At 31.5% G+C, this 21,697-nt stretch overlaps 3 protein-coding genes across 7 annotated transcripts in view; 1 reads left to right on the top strand and 2 right to left on the bottom strand.

Annotated features, from left to right (window-relative positions):
- LOC105200052 (protein Wnt-6) overlaps positions 1 to 6,961 on the bottom strand; it is a 125,780-nt gene extending 118,819 nt beyond the window's left edge. The window contains exon 1 of the mRNA XM_026138656.2: positions 6,130 to 6,961. The gene's annotated coding sequence lies outside the window, so the exon portion shown is untranslated. The remainder of the gene's footprint in view (positions 1 to 6,129) is intronic.
- Positions 1 to 10,050, top strand: part of LOC105200050 (neither inactivation nor afterpotential protein C) — a 30,453-nt gene extending 20,403 nt beyond the window's left edge. For both annotated transcript variants that reach the window (XM_011167420.3, XM_026138654.2), the window contains 13 exons: positions 8 to 218; positions 333 to 474; positions 830 to 1,285; positions 2,195 to 2,484; positions 2,706 to 2,965; positions 3,099 to 3,167; positions 3,853 to 4,031; positions 4,353 to 4,570; positions 7,513 to 7,610; positions 7,821 to 8,035; positions 8,899 to 9,062; positions 9,134 to 9,218; positions 9,380 to 10,050. In XM_011167420.3, the coding sequence (XP_011165722.1) occupies positions 8 to 218; positions 333 to 474; positions 830 to 1,285; positions 2,195 to 2,484; positions 2,706 to 2,965; positions 3,099 to 3,167; positions 3,853 to 4,031; positions 4,353 to 4,570; positions 7,513 to 7,610; positions 7,821 to 8,035; positions 8,899 to 9,062; positions 9,134 to 9,218; positions 9,380 to 9,682 (2,690 nt within the window). In that variant the 3' untranslated portion in view covers positions 9,683 to 10,050. The remainder of the gene's footprint in view (positions 1 to 7; positions 219 to 332; positions 475 to 829; positions 1,286 to 2,194; positions 2,485 to 2,705; positions 2,966 to 3,098; positions 3,168 to 3,852; positions 4,032 to 4,352; positions 4,571 to 7,512; positions 7,611 to 7,820; positions 8,036 to 8,898; positions 9,063 to 9,133; positions 9,219 to 9,379) is intronic.
- Positions 7,905 to 21,645, bottom strand: LOC105200048 (protein bric-a-brac 2). Of its 4 annotated transcripts, none has more exons than XM_039452031.1 (7): positions 21,476 to 21,645; positions 17,318 to 17,899; positions 15,969 to 16,409; positions 15,754 to 15,856; positions 11,710 to 12,134; positions 11,359 to 11,571; positions 7,905 to 8,033 (listed from the first exon to the last, which is right to left on the bottom strand). In XM_039452031.1, exons 2-6 carry the CDS (start codon positions 17,495 to 17,497, stop codon positions 11,359 to 11,361), a joined length of 1,362 nt encoding a protein of 453 aa, XP_039307965.1. In that variant the 5' UTR covers positions 17,498 to 17,899; positions 21,476 to 21,645; the 3' UTR covers positions 7,905 to 8,033. The 4 variants fall into 4 exon arrangements, with proteins under 4 accessions (XP_039307965.1, XP_039307966.1, XP_011165720.1 ...); XM_039452032.1 differs by having other exon boundaries at positions 17,318 to 17,754; XM_011167418.3 differs by lacking the exon at positions 7,905 to 8,033 and adding an exon at positions 9,823 to 9,920.
- Between the last annotated feature and the right edge of the window lie 52 nt (positions 21,646 to 21,697).

Below are 21,697 nucleotides of genomic sequence, written 5' to 3'. Positions count from 1 at the left end.
ATTGCAGTGGCGAAACTTCTTGGTTTAGACGAGAAGAAATTTATTTGGGCTCTCGTTAATTACTGCTTGATCGTGAAGGAATCAGCGATACGTAGAAAACATACTTACGAAGAAGCGAAAGAGGCACGAGATGTCTTGGCAAACACTCTTTATCAACGTTTAGTAGACTGGATAATCAACATCATCAACTATAAGCTTTCAATGACACGTAGCCTTTAGTGAGTTACGAAAAAATTTCATAAAAATACAGACTAAAAAAAAATAAAATAAATGATAAGTATTTTATATCGGTAGCCTTTCTTAATTTCTCTACTTTAAAAAAAAATTTTCAGTGGTGATAAATATTCTATCAGCATTTTTGATTACTTTGGACTCGAATGTTTCTCAGTAAATCGGCTGGAACAATTACTGGTGAACACAATAAATGAACAAATGCAATATTATTATAATCAAAGAGTATTCGCCTGGGAAATGGTAAATTTCTCATGAATAATCTGTTAAAATATATTAGCTCATAACAAATCTATAAGATTTTATTTTAGTCTTTATTTTACTTATGTATAAATATTTAAAAAAATACTTTATTCTATTTTTAATGAATTCTTAAAGGAATTATATCCTATTATGATTTTTCATATTTGCAAATGCTGTTGAATGCAAGCCATTATGTCATAAATCCACTCGCGCCTTTTAGAATTAATTAAACTACGCTCATAAAAACTTTTTACATGGCTGTTTTCTATTTAATCAGCAAATATGCTAATAAAATTTATTAATAATTGCATACTGAATAAAAAAATTTGTATTAAGTATTTTTTTATAATTTCAGCAAGAACAGGAAGAGGAGGACATACCTATGCGACAATTACGCTTTTATGATAATAAGGAAGCGGTTGATCAACTAATGAGCAAAAAAGATGGCCTCTTTCATATCATTGACGACGCTTCGCGGCAAATGCAGGACGCACAGTATATTCTCGAGAGGATTAAAGAACATAAACGTGGCATTCACGTGAAACCGGTGAGTTCGCACGAGTTCACAGTTGCACATTATACCGGCAAGCTGATATACGACGCCAGCGAAATTGCTACGAAAAATCGAGACTTTGTGCCACCGGAAATAATCGACACGATGAGATTGTCTTCACACGATGCAGTCAAACAAATGTTCACCAACAAGCTAACCAAATCGGGAAACCTGACGATCGTTCACGAATCGTGTCTCGCGGGAAATACGCCGAAAAAGAAATGGAACGTTCTTATGCAGGAATCTTCTGCAGTTCGAGTAGGTGAAATAAATGCAAACGTAGCTCTTATTGTATCAATATATATATATATATATAGTTTCAATATTATTTGATTAATTCAAATCCCATTAATTCAAGACATTATTCATTTAACTATTAAAAGTATTTGAAGATGACAAATTTTCCACAAAAATTGATCTTCTAAAATAATCAAAAAAAAGAAAAAGCGACCAAGTACAAGCAATAATATATAATAAATTAATGAACAATTAGAAATTTATTCTCGACAAAATATAACATTATTAATACGTTTTGACTTTACTTAGTCTTCAGCTAATGTAATAAATCTATTTAGTAATGTACATTAAAATAATAATAATTAAAATGTGAAACCAGCAAATATTAAACCGTATCATACTTCGTTAACGCTAAGCCGTGTAAAAGTTTATATGAAAACCAATTCATCGATCAAAAGCGAAAATTTTGTTAAGTAAGTCCAAGAGTAAAACTAATATTCATGAGCTAATGTTAAAAATTTTTTTAATTAATCAACTCAGTCTGTAAGTAAAATCAATAAAAGAAAATAATTGATCAACTAATAGTTTTAAACAGAAATTATAAATTTACCGAAATAATAGTTTAACAAGAAAATAATCTCAAAAATTAATATATAATTAAGAAATGAATATGTTGTCCAACAGTTCGTTATAGCCTCAGAACATTTAAATGTGTCCCGAGAATGACTGTATTAGTTTATAAATTATAAATCAGTAATTGATGTGTCAAAAAATAAAATTTGTTTTCTGAAATAAGGCTTGTTCATTGAATCTTGGCTGCTTTTCTCTTTTCACATTGCATTGCAATTCAAACGAGCGTTATAATATTGTTTATTTTAATCTTCTAATTTATACCATAATGAAACTTTATTTGTAATTTAAATTCAATAGAAATATAACATTGCGTCCAGAGGACAGTACTCGCAAACGCGCAACATGAAGACCTGCTCAGCGACATTTAGAGCGACAAGTCTCGAAATTCTGAAAAATCTCGTGATAGGCACGGGAAATGGCGGAACGCATTTTGTTAGATGCATACGCTCCGATCTCGAGGATGTTCCTCATAGCTTTTACCGAGAAATCGTCAGACAACAAATCAGGGCGTTAGCAGTTCTTGATACAGCGAAAGCCAGACGATGCGGATATCCGTATAGGATACCCTTCCAAGAATTTCTTCGAAGGTAAGTTAATTCTTTAATATTTTATAAAAAATAATATTTTCTCTTAATTATAACAAGATACGAAGAAATAACAAGCTTAATTGACTTTAAAAATAAATGCACAAGAACTCATTGATTTTAAGCAATATAATACTAATCAAGAAACATAATCAGCATATTTCTGTTACACGTGCGTATATCCTCGTGTTATGAAAGGCAAACATGACTGTTTCTAATTACAGATACAAATTTCTAGCTTTCGATTTCGACGAGACAGTAGAAACGACGAAAGATAATTGCAGATTACTTCTGATAAGATTAAAAATGGAAGGCTGGATTATTGGAAAGACTAAAGTCTTCTTGAAGTACTACAATGAGGAATATCTATCGCATTTATATGAGACACAAGTAAAGAAAATCATAAAAGTGCAGTGCATGATGCGTGCCTTTTTAGCGCGCAAAAATATCGCTTCAAAGATCACTCATGTCAAAAAGGAAATTGGTAAGTAAATTGGCGATCGAATAAATCACGATAAATGCGATAGCCAATTTATAATTTAATAAATGTAATGTAATATTTGTTCAAATATTTGTGCATTTTTTAAACGTTTCAATAATGATAACATGCATTTCAGTCAGAAAAGTATCACTTAAGAAGAATAGCTCATATAATGAGGAACAAGCAGCACTAATGATACAGAAAAGTAGGTATTAACACAATAAATACAAAAAGACTAAAAGAAAATATTTTAAAATATTAAAATGTTTTAATTCTCTCACCGTTCTTTAAATACTTAAGAGTGTTTTAGTTTTAAATGGTAATTTAGAACATCAAAATATTTGAAACTGAAACCTTTAACAACTTTAAATACTTTAAGTGTTTTAAATCTAAACATTGTTTAAAAATAAAACTTAAGTATTTTTAAAAAATACAGAGATAGAAATAAAATATTTTAATATCTTAAAATTAAACATCTTTGTTGAGAGTAGTATAATTAAAAATTTTTTTTTAATTCTCAATTTATAATAATTCAACATCAACGTTTGTGATGTATTCTAAAGAAATTTTATATGAAAACCATTTCATCGATCAGAAACGAGAATTTTGTTAAATCCAAGAGTAAAACTAATATTCATGAGCTAATGTTAAAATTTTTTTTAATTAATCAATTCATTCTGTAAGTAAAATCAATAAAAGGAAATAATTGATCAAAGCTTAAATGTGTTATTTATACGATGCATATAAATAAATCACAATTGTATATAAAATGCCTTACCCATTTAACCCTATTAACAACCTATCACAAAACATTTATAAGTATTATGTAAGACATTTATTTTATAAGCATTTATGTAAGTTACTCATATTTCATTATTATACTTATTCAGCATACAGAGGACATATGGTAAGAAAGGAAATGGAACCCTTACTCAAAGAAAAGATGAGCCAAGAAACGAAAGATTTCATCAAATTCTATTACAGCAAATGGAGATCAAAAAGCATGTTCCAAGTCCTCTTACGGTATCGTGCAGCTCGTTATCAAGATTTTGTGCAGTTATCGCAACAGGTATTACCTCTTTTTCTAAATTAAATTTACAGATTATTTTCTTTTAATCTATTATTTCTTCTAATGTATATTCTTTTAATAAATGTATGTTCAAAATTATGTCAAGAATAATTCGAATAATTTTTTATGACAAAGAGTTTAGATACACACAAAAAATATAAATATTAACTAATAAACACTAATGATATTTATACATTCTATATTTTATTATACTCAAATTCTTAATTTTTTCTTATATAAAAAGTAAAGCAATATGAAATTTCTTATTCAAAAACTATAATTCTAAAATAGTGAATAATTTGTCAAACGTTTATACAACAGGTCCATCTATACAATCAATCGATAGTGGCAGTTTTAAAGAAAATAAATGAAAATGTACCTCTAGAGAAAATCGATCCAAACGCCAAAATAAATACCTACACAAATGAAGTGAAACCACCTCAAGTGTACAAACTGCCTTTCAATATACAACAAGAGTTCCCATATTTCGATACAAATTACATAAATGATCCTTCGAATATAAACGTTAAACATGGAGGGTAAGTTATTTAAAGCTCTTTTTTTAATTTTAGCTTATAGCAGAAATTCCTCATAAATGAAAAATATGTATCTCACACAAAGATCTTAAAATAATATATAATAATAAATAAAATATAAAATAATATATAATAATTTTTAAATATACACTATTGAATTCATTAAAACAGTGAAATTAAAGTTCAGAAGTTTAGAAGTAGATATCTGTCACACTAAAACCGCAATCCAATTCACATTAAGCACTATTGCATTTTGGCATCATTCTATGGCTACGTTCAGCAATAAAAACAACTTCACAATTGTAACATTCTTTAATATAATTGATCTTGTTTTTAGTTTCTTATTGCATATACAATAAATATTGGACATAAACCAATCATATTAAAAAATCAATTGCAAAATTAATTTTCTGAATACAGTCAATTTATTTACATGAGCACAAAAAAGAAAAATATGTATGCTTATAAAACTGCCAAGTTTTTATTATACATAAAGTATTCAACAAATTTTGATTATTTACTTTCGTTTTGTAATCTAATTTTGAGACTCGTCTCTTCAAAAGATTATTTTATTAAAATTTGGGCAAAAATTCTCATAATGTTACACCTAACTTACTGTAGTGGTTAATATTACCAATTGTGAGTACTATTCATGTTTTATAATTGAGTCATAAAATAAATTAAAAATACAAATACAAATTCTGAAAGATTTTTTACCTTCTTTTATTGTATGCCCTTGCTGGCCAAAAAATCTTAAATTTTGTGTTACTGTGCTAATTTTATGAATGCCATCCTATAATTTAGCGTTAATAATATATGTATAAGCTGTTTAATCGTAGCATATTTTATAATTCTGTAATATATTTTCTATTTCTTGATATATTGTTATATTGCTATATTAATTACACAGGTGCACAAAAATTAAATGTTTGATTTGGAGGTTAAACCATAGTATTCTTATTTTGACGCTCTGAATTCAAATTTAAATTATTAAAATAAATGTGTTATGCATTGTTGTAAATAAATTGTGTTATATATAATAAATTATAATGGAAAAAATAATAAATAATAAAAAAATCACATCATAGTATAAAAAAAGGAACTGATTAAAGTCAGCAAAAGTGTAGAATCTGTCAGTTGAGTTGACCTGCTTTTACTGTTGCCACTGATTACGAATATAATAAACAATACAATAGTGATAAAAAATGTGAAATATCTTTGTTATTCGCTAGTAAAAAAAATGTATCAACATGAATGGTGTAATTCTATGTCTTACAAACATAAATTTTCTGTTATAAAAACACAAATTCTCTGTTTTAAAAACATAAATTATTTTCTTATATAATTTTTGTGTTTTTATAACAGAGAATTTGTATTTGTAAGAATTACAGCGCATGATACCAATAGCGTTTTGAACGTGAATCAAACCGTAGTCAGTATAACAATATATGTATTTTAACCTATAAACCTTTAAATTTTGACGCTTAATTTCATTTTCAATGAAAATACATCGAATGAGTACATTTTTATTAAAATTTGAAACTCTTATTTTAAATAAATACCAAATTTTTGACGAAGCGAGCGTTTCGAGAGTACTGTGGAGTGTCGAAAGTGAAGTATCTGGCGTTCGTGCCAACATCCGTCGTGTTGGATACGATGCATGATGTGAACTCGTGTCGCTTTTAATCGTGTTTCGCATAACTGTTCGATACTCGTCCTATGTTTTCTGTACGTTTTTGCAGGCAAGAATCACTTCTAACTAGCCAGACATACACGAAAAATGCGGAACGATATCGGAGTTCAACTTCTTACAACGCGACGCGGCGCGCACTTTCCGCAAATATGACGCATGCGCGCGTCGTGGGCGCATACGGTAACCAAAAAACGCGCGTAAAATTAAAAAAATCATATTGACCAACTTTTTACGGTCATGATGTAAATAGCTACATTGCAAATTTAAAAAATACTCCAATTTAAAAACATGCAAACGCAAATGCTACGTATTTAAAACAACATAGAAATAGAAGGAAAGCCTACGGCACACGATGCGATTTTTTTGCTGTGATACATTCATAACTCTCCTCTCCCCTTTCCCAAATGTCCCACAGGTGTCATTTTATTCTTATTGTTTACTAAATATTAGACAAGGATAAAATAATATCTAGGACACTCGAGCAAGAATTTAAACACATTCCTGAATTGATTGTTATCTAATAAATTACTAAAAATTCTACGAGTTGTTTGGTACATTCTTAGCAATTCATTAGATAGCAAGCAACCCAATAGAAAAAATCGTATCATCTGTCATTGGCTTAACAGAACTAAAATGAAATTATAACAAATAATGAAAATTATTAGAAAAAAAAAAACAATTAAATATATTCTGTATAAGAAATAACATGGTAGATTTTCAAACATTACAAAATCCGCGAAAAAAGATATTATATAAAACTAATTTGACAAAATTTAGAATGTGCAAATAATAACTTAATTCTTACATGAATAGTTGTTACAATTGTACATTTTGTAATTAAAATTATTAGTACTTTATATTATATATATATATATATATATATATATATATATATATATATTTATTCATTTATTTATTTATTTATTTATTTATTATATACTACAATATTATATTTAAGGCTGGAGCACAGACTCTTTCATAGCTGCATAATCATATGCATAAAAAAATTGATTGGTCCATTTCCTTATGCATGTGCTGATGGATCAATTTATTTTCTTATGTATATAATTATGCAACTATGCAAAAGTCTGTGCTACGGCCTATACTGTTTCTGGTCGTGCATACCTGCCATTTTTCATCATGTAATTTCTATTTAAAGTAAGAATTAAGTAAAAATTTTATAAAAAATAAGAATTTTAAGAACTCTTCGACAATTTATATTTTAAACTGAGAAAAACATATACCATTATAGGTCTGTATCGTCTACGAGCGATGACGAGCACGAATCCTGGGATGTACCGTTACGTAGACAAACCGTGCCATGGGCCAACAAAACTGTTCACACCAGAGGTACCTGAATTTGCTATAAAGAAATTCTAAAAAGTTGCAGAAACTAAAACAATTCAATGAATTTGTTTTGTCATATACAAGGTGATAATTAATGAATATCCCCACTTTTTACCACAAGTAAAAAGTGGGGACATTCATTAATAATCACCCTGTATTTGTTTTTTCTACATCACCTGTAAACTTCCTCTTCTAACGTAATACGTTTTACAGATATCGAAGTTCAAACAACAAACTCACCACATCACGCGCTCCTTCAACGTTCCACTGTCAGTAACGAGCAAAGTTTGATCAACATTCCATTCACCAGGGAACCAAATGTTCCAATTCAGTGTCCACCGGAGGAGCCATCCCATCATAGAACTTCTGGTTTTCAATCGAATAAACGTGATGTCACACGATCCTCTGAATCTTATACTCCTTATTCTGTAAGTTTGTAACAAAGTGTAAGTCGTTATGAACAAATATATTATCGTATTCTCCATTAAAAGCATTCTCTTAGAAATATCAGTTTATAAATTTTATTATTTCAAGTTTTATTACAATTTTTGAATTTTTATTTTTTACTCTTCTACATTAAAGAAATAACATATTTTTCCGAGGGGGAATTCACAACCCAAAATTTTGTACACCAATGCCGATTTTTGGCATTGCTGTAAAACACTGCCGACATTTTTGTACACTGCCGACAATGCTTATTGTTAGTCAATGCCTACAATGCCGTCAATCCTATATTAAAATTAAGGCAATGCCATGCAATTATGAACACTACCGCGTGCCCATTATCATACGCCAATGCCTGCACAAGAATTCTAAAGCTTTCCCGAAGTATTCAAAAATTTTTGTGCTCAACTCCATGATCGAAAAACCGACTCTGAAGTGAGCTCACCACTCCCCAACCACTGACGACAATGCCGTCAATATTATAGGTCACTGCCTACTTTTTTCGGCAGTCCACTGCCGAAATTTTGTACACCAATGCCGGCTGTGAATTTCCCCTCGTATTTTTCTATAAGGTAAATTCTCCAAAATTAATTAAAAAATGAAAATTTTATTTATTTATATATCTAATTTGATAAAGTATTTTAACTTGCAATTGTAGTTAGTTTATGAATCACAGTTTATAGTTTCGAAATTCCATTTCTCTGACAACATTAGAAAAAATATTATATAATAAGTGATATTTTAAAAAATACTGAAAATTTATATTAAAGTACATAATTACAATAATTTGCCAATTGTAATTATTCTGTATATGTATATGAAAGATTTGTATTTTATATATTTATAGAACAACCTCAACAAATCAATATATTCTAAGAAGGAAGTACCACCGCCACTCAATCAAACGCAATCAACAACGTGCAATTTCAACAAGTCAGATATTCAGAATAGAAGCAATACAGAATGGGAGTTTGAGAACAAAATTAATCGCAATGTTAATAATAATACTCGGTATAATCATCATCGAGATAAATTTCTGTCAATATTGATAAATTTTTTTGTAACAATTTTTTCTATTGTAGCGTAAATCCTATCAAAGAAATGGAAATGATCGGACGCAGGAACAACAATGATGAAAACGATGATACACCTCCATTTAACTTTCAAGTAAGATATGCCAGTTTACTATTTGCGTTATTCTTTTAATCACAGTTTTATATATACGTACATATATATATTTTTTTAACAGATACTGTTTTAAAAATAAAAGAATTACACGACAAATCTCAGAAAAAAATTACATTGTATAGAACAGATTGTTATTCTAGGCGATGCTGCGGAAAACACCCCATCAGCGTGCTTCGATGAAACGTAATCCTGTGTACGAGAACGTTATACCGTCAGAATCAATGTCGAAATCTTATCACCGCAATAGCGACTTAGACAAATCAAACACTGTTTACAAAAGTGGCAATAACAAAGATTCATCAGAATGGAGTCCAAATGAAATAATCCTCATGTCGGAAAAGTATTCAAAAGAGAATGCATGGGATAAAGAAAGTACCAAAACTAGTGTTACTACGGAAATAGCACCAGGTATTATTATCAAGGGCTATGTGGCTGACCTATAAAAAATCAAAAATTGCATGAAAATCAATTAATTTTATGTTTAATCAATTTATCTATCTCTCTTATTCTGCATTTATCACACAGTTCTGGAAAAAAAAATTGCTAATTAAAGTTTAGGAATTGTAAAAATCAATGCAATCAATTTCTCATTAAATTTTATTTTGGATGCATTGCATCTAATAATCCAGAGTTACGACGGAAATAACACCAGGCATTATTATCAAAGGTTGTATGGCTGACCTATAAAGAATCAGAAATTGCATTAAAATCGATTAATTGTATGTTTAATCAATGTGTCTATCTCTTTCGTTCTGTATTTATCTGTATATAGTTCTGGAAAGAAAAAAAATCGCCAATTAAAGTTTAGAAATTTTAAAAATCAATGCAATCAATTTTTCATTAAATTTTATTTTAGATGCATTGCATCTAATAATTCAGATATGTTTTAAATTCTTAATTGCTAAATACAAAATAGCATAAATGTATAACAAATGAATTACTGATATCGTTTGTGGCAAATTATTGATTAACCAAATCAATAACTGCAACTAAACAAAATATATTTTATTTGTAATTTATTTATTTATTTAGTATAATATTAAATATTATTTCTCTGTTGATACAAATGAAAAATATCTTAATACATTAATATCGATATAAACTCAGAATAATTTAAATTATAGTTTGTTATGCATTTATAATAGTATTGATTACGCGCATAATATGCTCATGAATAGAAATATATTAGTACTTAACAACTTATATAAAGATCAATACATTAATACATAACGTCATTCTTCTTTATCTATTGATACAAAGGAAGACAAATCTTCTAACATTCTGGTTTATCCATTATTGATATTATAAGTCATGGTACAACATAATTAATTAAAATCCCCTCTCTCTTGTTGATAAAAAGTTACATGTAATAAATATGTACAAATAAAAATTGTTTTAATCAATATAAATAATATGAATATTCTTTTTCATAAAAATCCTTAAACTATTATATTTGTTATCATAAACTATAATTTTTAATAAATAACAAAATCGAATATATACGATATGAGATTATATTTTATTCCACAATTAATTATGTTGTAAAATTTGAATTTAAAATATAATATGTATATACACTGGCCATACTCATAACAACTTTTTTTAAATATATAACGTCTACAAATACAAAAAGTCACACATTGTGTTACTAAACATTTTGGTACAATCTTTAAAAATGTTTAGTAACATATGTGTTCATTCATCACAGTAGTTCATATATAAAAATATATGTTATTACATCATGTTTTTAATTTAATTTCTTAAACAATGTTCAGATTATTATTTCTGACAAAATTGCTGACAACCTGATACAAAATATAATATATAATATAATTTGCATCTCATTAACGACCTTACAGAAAATATATTAACATCTCAAAGTAATGTATATGTATATACATTATGTATATATATTAAAAATATGTTTCATATCTTAATCGTTTACAATTTTTTAATATAAAAAAATAAATTTACATTTGCTTCGAACACAATGGTGTCATCAAAAATGTCATCAACAATATAAATTTTATTAAAAAAGAATAAGTGTATTTATACGCGCGCGCGCGCGCTTGTGTATAAAATTTTTTGATATAAAAAAACAGTAACTGATAATTATTACCTAATCTTTATCTGGTTGAATGCTATCATGACCACAGTTTTGTTGCGAACTTTGCTTAATAATATTAACCAATGTATCCAGTCTGGTAGGACGAGCTATTTGCAGGACCATATGTGCTTCTTCCAAAATTAGGAGACCATTGTGTGCGTCACTGGCTGATAGATTATGCGCTGATATCACATGCCGTCTCCAAGCCGCGTGCGTAGGGAGAATCTGTAGGCCGTGTATAGGACATGTATAGTGTTATAAAAATAAAATATTATCCGTCATATACACGCAAATGTCACAAAGATATAACTTCATTTGCTTGCTTTTTATCTCAAAACAGATCAAAAAATTCCACAAACTCACTTGTAAACACCATTTGCAATTAAGAGATGGAGAAATAGTATGGACAGCTTTTATGTGTCGTCTGCGGAAACCCCAACTAGTGTACGCCCTGTCGCAAAAAGGACAAGGAAACGGTGGATATGCCGGTCCACCTTTTATAGTCTCTTCTGATAAGTCTGTGCTATAAGACTCAACAAATGTAGGAAAACTGGGTTGTGAAACTCCAGGATTGTGTCCCAGGAAATTTGAGGACTCCGGTTGCTCTAACGTTTGTTCCGCACGAGAATAATTCGGTATGTCAGATGACGGATCGTCCAGTATTTTCGAGATGTTCCACAACGAACTGCGTTCAACAGCGAGAGGACCTTTCCTATAAGTTTGTGGGTCTGGTGTGGGAGAGGTGTGGCGAGCTTCAGCTATTACTGTTACAATCGGCTTTGACGATCCTGTAAAAAATTTCTACTATTTGAATTGTTTCTTCAGAATTTGATGTATATTTTAAATATTGGACACAGAAATTAATGATACAATAGTGTAATCTCAATAATATCTTGATTTCATGCTTTTCTACTTATAATATAAAAGTAGAGAAATACAAGCATATAACGCATGCTTTATTTTTTTAATTTTAAATAATACCATTTAGTCTCCATTAAATTATTCTCGATTCTAATTTAAAATATTTAAAGTATCAAAATATATAGAAAATATTTAAGTTTACAAAACTCAAGAAAATTACTGTTCTTATAAGTAAAACGCAACTTATCTTTTCATAGATTTTTCTCGAATGCAGAAATATGCAATAAGCAAAGAAATATGACAAGGTATATTAGAAATAAAGAGACAATTAAAAATGTAAAATATGTTTATTTGCGACCAGTCGTTTGTCTTTTCTACAATAATATTGATTTAAATAATATCGCTTCGAAGCTATCGATGTGCTCCAATGATGAACGCCCGCGCAACCGAAAAAAAAGAATCAATACGACTTTACAAATAAACAAGAGATCAAAGAACACTTGCGCGAGTCTCGAGAAAAAAACGCGCAATAGAAATCGCACGTTGATTCGCAACGTATACCCTAATAGTTCGTGGCGCATGCTGAGCGACCCTCTGCTGCGATTTAAATACTTTCTACAAGCATGTCTTAAATCACTATTCCTGTCGTAAGAGCTACGCTTTTTCTTTTGCTTCTTTAAGTGTACATAGAATTGCCGTGGTCGTGCAGCACGTTCACGCACGCACGTGATCAACACGACCGAAACGTATCTTCGTACATATATATATATACATACATATACCTCTAACTGGACACGCGTATCGCGTATGCACGCCCGTGTATATACTGCACATTTCCGCATAACAAACGCATATATATATATACACACGCGCATGTTGTCCGTGTATTGGTAATGCGTGTGAACGAATACGTGATGTGTATATTCGAGTGCGAGAGAGAAAGGGAGACTCGCGTGCCTCCCTGGTATATGCTTTTTAATCGTATCGCGATTTTTACTGTAAAAGCGAATTCTCGCATGAACCGTAACTAAAGAGTAAGAAGGAATGTTATTCAAGGTGCTATACATGAAACAAAGATAACAGGCGGATGAACGATCGATCTGGACTCGTGAACGCGTCATCAGAGAGAGAAAAGCGGGGAGATTCTTAAGCACGCGGTGTGCAACTGCGAAAAGTGAGATAGGAGAAGAGATCAAACGAATTATCTCGAGGTACCCCTTCATAAGGTGAAAATTAGAAAGAAACTATTAAAGGAAGGCTTAGAATTATTCGATCGTCCGCCACCCATCACGCCGAGCGGCGAACCTGAAGCGTATAAATAATTCGATTGCGTCTACTAGGTACCCTGTCACCCCGACATCTACGGCGTAGAAACGTCATCGTAGATCGAAAAACGAGCATATTCCAATCCAATTACACGTTAATTCTGTGATTTTAATCATACGTGATTGACCATCCGTCTCTTCTTCCCTTGGCTACATGCTACACGCGCATAACTTACTGTTTACTTACATCAATTTTTTTTTTATTTTTATTTTTACAATGTCCTAAATATAAAGCGCGAAAGCTTATACCAAGATGGAACAAGCGAGGAACGAGTCATCCTACGTTTGTATGGGAATGAACGGGGTGACGGGTTTATATAAGAACGATCCTATTCCAGCCAGTGGAAACGTTTCCGTTTGACCCCTGACCTAAAACGCCCTAGTCATTGGGTGTAGACCGAACGTCTCTGAAACAGATACCTTTTCAAGCCCCTATTACTAGTGTCGATTTTGGTTACGCAATTCTTCCAAGCCTCCTCCCACTCGATGCTGTTAGGCGCTATACCGCTAAAATGCAACAGGACTTCTCGAATTAAATGTATCTTGTTGCTATCGAACTGTTGCTTGCCCATCTTGCCGTTAACGTTGCAGAGGATCCTCTCTTCCGGCGTGAAGAGTATTTTCATAAGGTCGCAGGCCAAATGGTCCATCGGCCGGGTCGACGCCCAATTCGAAATTATGTCCGGATTTGGCAGAAGATCGGCGTAAGGTAGATGCTGATACGAGTAAAGCATCGGTTTGACATCCGAGAATCCGCTTAGCCCGGACAAGCCAGATAAACCGGAAATGTCTTCAGCAGGGCTGTTCCCAGACCCTGCCACACATATCAGCACAGCGCGCTTTAGACACGGCTCTGCCTCACACACGTGAATTACGCGCACAATAAAGAAAATGCGAGCGAGTGTACATTAAAGACTGTTTAATAAAAAACCGATCACGCATCTTCCATCTCACGTGTGCACTGCTCTCACGCATGCACGTACATACGCTTATGCACCGCCGATCGAAGCGTGACGCCAAAACCAATTTTATTCTAATTAACTCTTCACAAATTGCAGAAAGTTGAAAAATAATTATTGTCAATTTTGGCACAAATTTGAATTATTACAAAAATTAATCAGATTTTCGGATAACGTTAACGATATACTTTCATATCAAATATACCGCGAAATTCTTTTGCTGTAACGCAATAAGCCACGAGGACATTTATCATTTGCACCAATTATGTCGCTCTCATTGTCTTTTCGATAGTTCTCTTTACTCGTGCACGCAATCTTTGTCTCTAATCTCTACCTCTCACAGGGAGCCCTTGTAGCACAGCAAATAAAGAAAACGTAGCGCGCCAAAACGAGCGGAACAGAATATGCGGTGAAAGCGAACAGAATATTCGAAAAAAGCTACAATCTGCAGTACCAAAGAAAAAGCTTTGATACTACAGTAGCTGCCGGCATACGCAAAGACAGTGAATTTGTGTATACAATTGTATACAGCATTTGTGCATGTGATATTATATATGCGATAATGAAAACGATAGATTTTAAAGAATATATATGCTAAATAATAGCTGATATTCAATTTCTGACAAAGCAAAATGTGATTATATTCGCATTAGATTCAAACTTATTATCTTTAACAAAACTTTTCTGCAAACAGATTAATAATATAGCGTATGTTTGTCAAGCATAATATATTCAATTATTAATAAAAATTATAATTTACATATTTAATATAATAATTTGTAAACTCTAGAAATTATGAAAAACCAGTTACTTTTTTAAATTATAATGTTTAATAAAAACTTGACAACAAATTTTTATAATGCTAATATCATAAGAAAGTATTAGAGTGCAATTTACAAAGTATCTAATGTTGAAAATTGAAAAGTTGCAAGAAATAATGATCCAATTCAATTTTAAGTAAAAAAAAATCTTCAAGTATCTTTAAGAAATTTAAAAAAAATACAAGATAAATACATATATTGTGTATGAAAATATTTCCAAATAACTAATTTAATGAACTTAAAATAAAGATATTAACAACAATATAGCAGTGAAAATGCAATGAGGGAAGATTCTGTGTTTTATTTAGTGATATATATGATTTGATTTTCTAATACAAAAAAAAAAAACAAAATGTAATATACAAGAGCTATTTGTACATCTGCAATTATGCATACTAAATTGCGTAAGATAGGAAAGATGAGTTTACATATGGTACTAACCTTGATTCCCATCTGTTTGTCCTGTGTCCAGCCTCTCTGTTGGATCTTTATCTAATGGAGATCGTTTCTGCAGGTCGTCTACCGCCATTTCCAATGGTTCTATCTGAAATGCATTTGGAGATTGAATGCTGTTTTATACATCTCTTTGTATATGACTCACAAATTGTTTTATCATTTTTATCACAATATTTTCTATTTTCTATCGATGAACTAACTTTCATCTCCAAACGATGATACACTGGATTAGGTAATGTTTCAGGCAGCATATAGTCTCCATCCTTTGCGCTTTGGTCACTGGCAGCAGACTCATTTGTATTTTCCGATTGCGATATTCTAGGTGTTAGTACTTTCTCCAAGATAGAATTATTTTGTTGTTTGCTAACTTTCTGTTTCTTTTTAGGTACCTCATCTTTGCTCAGTGGAGCATCATCAGACACTGCCTGTTCTAACTCGGCCAGTCGTTTGTATGACTCCTTTGCAAAGATGTCCCCACCAGACAAGCCACGAATTTGTAATGTCTCTGCTGCTTTTAAAAGCGCTGGTAAATTCTTTTGCTCAATATTTACCTCTCCTTTATATATAAATATTAATAGTGCCTCCAATTCACTAAAGTGTACATCTTGAAGTATTACAACTGGATGCTGGCATGGGTTTGTCTAGAAAATAAAAGAATAAAACTCAAACTCTAGTATTCAAATTATTAATCTTTATCATTAATTAATTAAATGTACTTGTGCGTATCTATTGTGCAAATTTGTCACTTTTTTAATTAAATGAGCTATCTACTTCTCTTTCTTCTTTTAATTCATTAATCAATTTGAAGTTATGGTAAACAATTTTCCAAGATAAATGCAATGTTTTAGAAATATGTAATATTGTTTATAGTAACAGAGCAAATTAATACAAATTACAGAAGAAATTTACAGTAAAATTTATGATATATATAAAATATATAAAATATGAAAACTCATAATTTTATATTGAATGAATTGCAGTAAATGTTCAAGAGTTGTTTCCTTTTTTACTTTGTACAATAATTGTTTAGTTCTTCTTTATTTAAAGCCATTTTCACAAAGAAAAAATAAAATATAAATAAAACTCGTACTGAAATGCTAAAATTAGCATTTTGCGTTACAGTGAGTTTATAAATCGACTATCGACAACCTGTAGGATGACCTATCCTCGCCTCAGGAAGAGCAAAGAGATGCACTACCACCATTCGTCGACAAAAATCGAGATAAGCAAGAAAATTGTCCCAATTAAAAGCTCACAGAACCGAATAACTAATCGCTTCGCATAGTCAATAATCGTTAGGTTTATCACGATAATAATCGCGGTAATAATCCTCTAACCTCGATGCAAGAGCACCGCGAAGGGCGACAGCTGTCAAACGTGTCGTTTCACTGGTCCCGAGTCGAGGAGCATGAAAACACGCGTGAAGATAGGCCCTTGAAAACGTATAACGAGGAAGCGTCATTCAAGGATGACTTGTCGTCTCTCGTCTGCGTGTACGTTCGGGATACGATCACGAAGAATGACTTCGACGAGGGGGAAGGGGGCTTACCTGGAAGACCTTCTTGAAAAAGGGACTGCTGGCCGAGAGTATCACCTTGTGCGCTGTGAGGCACTGTCCGTCACTCGCGAGAGTCACGTCCACCAGGCCCTCTTCCTCCCACAGGCTCTCGAAGCTGGTCGCGATATTGCTGAGAAAACTGTTCCACTTTAGACATATTTGACTTGACATGTCAATGCACGGGGAGATCAGACGGGCACACTCGTATTGTCGGGACGCTTGTCGTGCACCGTGTGTCCGCGGGCCTTCTCACGCGACGACGGAGACGGCGAGCGCGATAGTGGGACCGCAGTCGTGCCAGGCACGCACAAACATCGCCGGAGTCCGGAGTTGGGAGCATCGCGGCCGAGCAGCATGGCCGTCCCCGCCGAGCATTGGCCCGCGTTCGCGCGCCAAGTTTGAACGTCCCAGAACGCCTCGGCCAACGTCTTGACATACGGAATGAATAATTATATGCATGACCGTTTGGAGTATCTTATTAGATATGAGCTTCACAACTTTATCTTGAATACCAGTGTCGCCACGAGGTGTCGAGCTCGATGAAGTTTCAGCCTCGCTGAATTTTAGCCTGTTCTAGATAAAATGTAATTCGCGTTTAATTTAGAATACTTGTTTAAAACTTTACATGTCGCCTATTTTTGTGTATGTACCATGCATAACTTTGGCTATTTATTAAATAACTATTAATTTATATCTATAATTTTAAAAGCTTTGAAAAAACCAAAGTTTTCAATTTTTTCGTAGATTTTTTTGGTTTCTTTCCCAAGGAAAGCAAAATTTATTGGAAAAATTAATCTATAAATTTTTTAATACAATAAATTTTTGGAATAATTCACCTACAACCGAAAAAAACGGAAAAATGGAGGAAAAACGTTTTTTTTCTAAACTTTTAAAACTATAATCTGATATAAAATTACGAGTATTAATATTTTGTTATAAATTTTATAATTTTTTATATTTTTTATAATCTGCTCTATTTTATATATATATATATAATTTTTTTTTTTTTTAATGTGTGCATGCTATTCTAATTTCTTTTTTTCGCATTACATGACATTTGTTACATCAGTGACGTAAAATTGTAAATTAAACTCTATTTTAATTTTTGACAAAAATTATAATACAGATCACTTAAGGCTGCGTTCGGAATTATCCGAATGCCTCATGTATCATTTTATCTTTGTTTATAATTCGCTGAACAACATAGATAAAATGATATGTGAGAGCACTCGAGTGATGTTTTCAAAAACCGTATAAGATAAATTTTATAATAATTCCAAAACAGAATACTTAAAAAACTACATTTGATTGTTTCTATAATTTTATCTACACGTAAATCAGAATTCGTAATATTACGTCATTTACAAAATAAGGTGGGGGGGAGGGGGGAGAGGAGATATGTTGTATCTTACAACTTTGAATGAAAATAGAAATTTTAATAATGGTTAGTGAATCATTAACAGTCTAGAACCATGTCATCGATAACAACGGAGACTACTGAATAACATTTCAAAGTATTACGATATTCTATCTTTTGTTATATCAGAAATATCGAAAATACCAAGTTCTACCTTATTTCGTGAATGACTTAATAATTATCAAAATGTCCAATAAACCATAGATACGTACTCGTACCTTTTCATAAAAAATATTATAATATTAACTGCTTAATAACTATCACTATTACTTTGGATTTATACCTACAACGTTACACATTACATTTTAAAACTCACGATAAAAAAAAACAAATATAATTAAAACTAGAGTTGAAAAGTAATTAGTTAAAAAATTAAAAGTTAAATAGTAAAATTAGAAAATTAATAACATTTAATTTTAATTATTTTTTAACACATAAGCTTTAATTTATTAATTTTTTTCCCAAGTTAAAAATTAATTTTGTAAAAAAACAAATACATTTCCCCATAAAAACCAATATTTCTTTGTTATATTCATATAAACTTAATTTAAAAATAAAATATTAAATTTGTTTAATGATCTATATTATAATTGTTTTGAATAATCTAACTTTGAAAACTTACAAACTTCTAATTTAATATATATAAATAATGTTTTTTAAAATTAAATTTTAACTTAAATTTAATCTTAACGTAACTTCTAATTAGTTGTTTTTATTCATGTAACTTTTAATTAAATTAAATTGATTTTATGACATTAACTTTAATTTAATTTAATTACAAAAAAGATATTAACTTATCCAAACCTGATTAAAACGAATATTTCCAAAATTTGATTTACCCCATTCTTATTAGAATTAATAAATTCTTCTCGTGACAAGGAAAAATAAATAGCATTTTCTCAGAAAGAGCAAAATTTGAAAAATTCGAAATACTTCAAATTTCTAAACAGACGTTTCATCATTATCATCGTTATACGTTTATTTCGCAATCGGCTACGGAACGTTATTTCTCGTATAAGAAAGTCAGCGCACCGGTAGCGTTGGATCGAAAGGCAACGTCGTTCCGCGGCACGGTAGGCTCGCATTAAGGCGAAGCTGAGTGTGCATGCGTGCATGTGCTTATAACGTGCGTGCTCGCGTGCGTACATTCAACCGCTGTATGGCCGACAATTCCCGCGTGCGTGGCCGCGTGCGTGCCATGCGTGCGTGCCGTGCGTGCGTGCGTGCGTGCCCGCTCGCGTGCATGCATGCTTGCGTGCGTTCGTGCCTATAACAGAGTTTCATGATCGTTAAGTTTCCATCGGGTTCTACCCTGCTTCACGTTCGCGAGCTCGACGCACGAAAACACTGAACGAAAATCCATCAGCATTTCGAAGCGTTTGTTTCCTCGGCCGAAGAAAAAATTAATGATTTTTGTGATGAAACGACGTTCTTTCCTTTAATGACTTCTTTTTGAAACGATTGTACGACAGGTCAATGCATTAAATTTCACAGAAATTTTTGACGCGATGTAAAGGGATGAATGTACGAAAGAACGAAGGGCAAAGAAAACTTTCATATTTGCTCTGTCGGCAGAGCCTTCAAGAGTTTTATCGCAACTCACTTGGTTGATTCTTGGCAAACATTGTATGAAAAGTAGGCTCCGGTAAGTAATGAACAAAGTATAATTTTATCTCATACTACTTTCTGCGGACGAATTATAATTTCAAATAAATTCCCGCGCATTGCCCCGCTCAAATGCAGCTTTTATCGCGTGTTTGTGATTTTATAATCAGAAATTTGTAATTAGAAAATATCGTTGAGGAACAATTCATTCCGTATACGTTCTACATGTGATATATCTTCATGCAGAAATGATTGCAAGACGGCATATATGATGCTTCGAAGATTACCCCGCTTGGCATATTATCCCGATTTTTACGGAATAATGTTGCATGAGAAGAAAATATCTTCCGAATAAAAGTCACGCGATAGCCTCCAATTTTCGAGTATCGCATTTAGAATCGTCGCTACTTCCTGTCACGGTAGAATTTCCGCAATATTTCTTATCAGGGGACGCACCGTCCGAAAAACAAATGTATCTATACAAATGTATCAACAAATAACCCGATTTCATTTACAAGTATGCTTTGACGCAAATATCCATTCATACCAGTATTTATACTAAATCTAATAAGAAAAGAAAGAGATAGCTTTTTAATTAAATGTAAAATATAATTTTTACATTTAGAATAATATATAATGTTATATAATCTATATGAAACTTGGAATCTATAAATGTTCTTTGCATGATTCTCAAAATACAATATTTTTAAGCATTTATGCTCGCTAGCTGTAACATATGTCAATTTAATATTTCTTGGCCATAATGTTAACTTGTTTTTGACATGGATATGACTAGCATATTCAAAAAATTAAATAGATTTCGCTCTAACCGCTTGCATCATAACAGAATTTTGAAATTGAAATCTTAAACGATTTCACATACGAATCATTGAAGCAATTTACGGATTACAAGTTGCATGTTTTTTTAACAATTTCATGAATTTTGCTTCGTTATTCGGCGTATAACGCCTTATTTTTGCACAAGAGCGCAGGCACGCTCTTGCGAAAAATCTCAATGTCAAATTATAATCGAGGAGCTTTCTCTCCAATCGATTTAGGAACGGTATACTTAATGTTCCATCTTGTAATTGTTTTTAAAACTCTTATTAGATGTAAGAATTCGATACCTTTATGTTAAAGTAGGTACTTCAAAAATCCCAAAGTGGAGAAAAAAGTTTAAATTTAAAATGAACTTGTAATTGATTCAACGTACAGGACTTGTAATTAATTCACCAAATTTATCTCTATATCATAATCACAAAGAAACAATCCTCTACGCCGTCCAAGTCAAGAGTGACGCAGAGCCAGCGTTGCGTGGCTTTTATAACATCGGTAGATGACTGTGATTG

Source organism: Solenopsis invicta, chromosome 7 (genome assembly GCF_016802725.1).
Source record: "Solenopsis invicta isolate M01_SB chromosome 7, UNIL_Sinv_3.0, whole genome shotgun sequence".
In the NCBI taxonomy this organism is placed as follows: domain Eukaryota; kingdom Metazoa; phylum Arthropoda; class Insecta; order Hymenoptera; family Formicidae; genus Solenopsis; species Solenopsis invicta.
The sequence above is the reverse complement of the archived record's forward strand: the minus strand, read 5'-3'. Positions and strand labels throughout refer to the sequence as shown.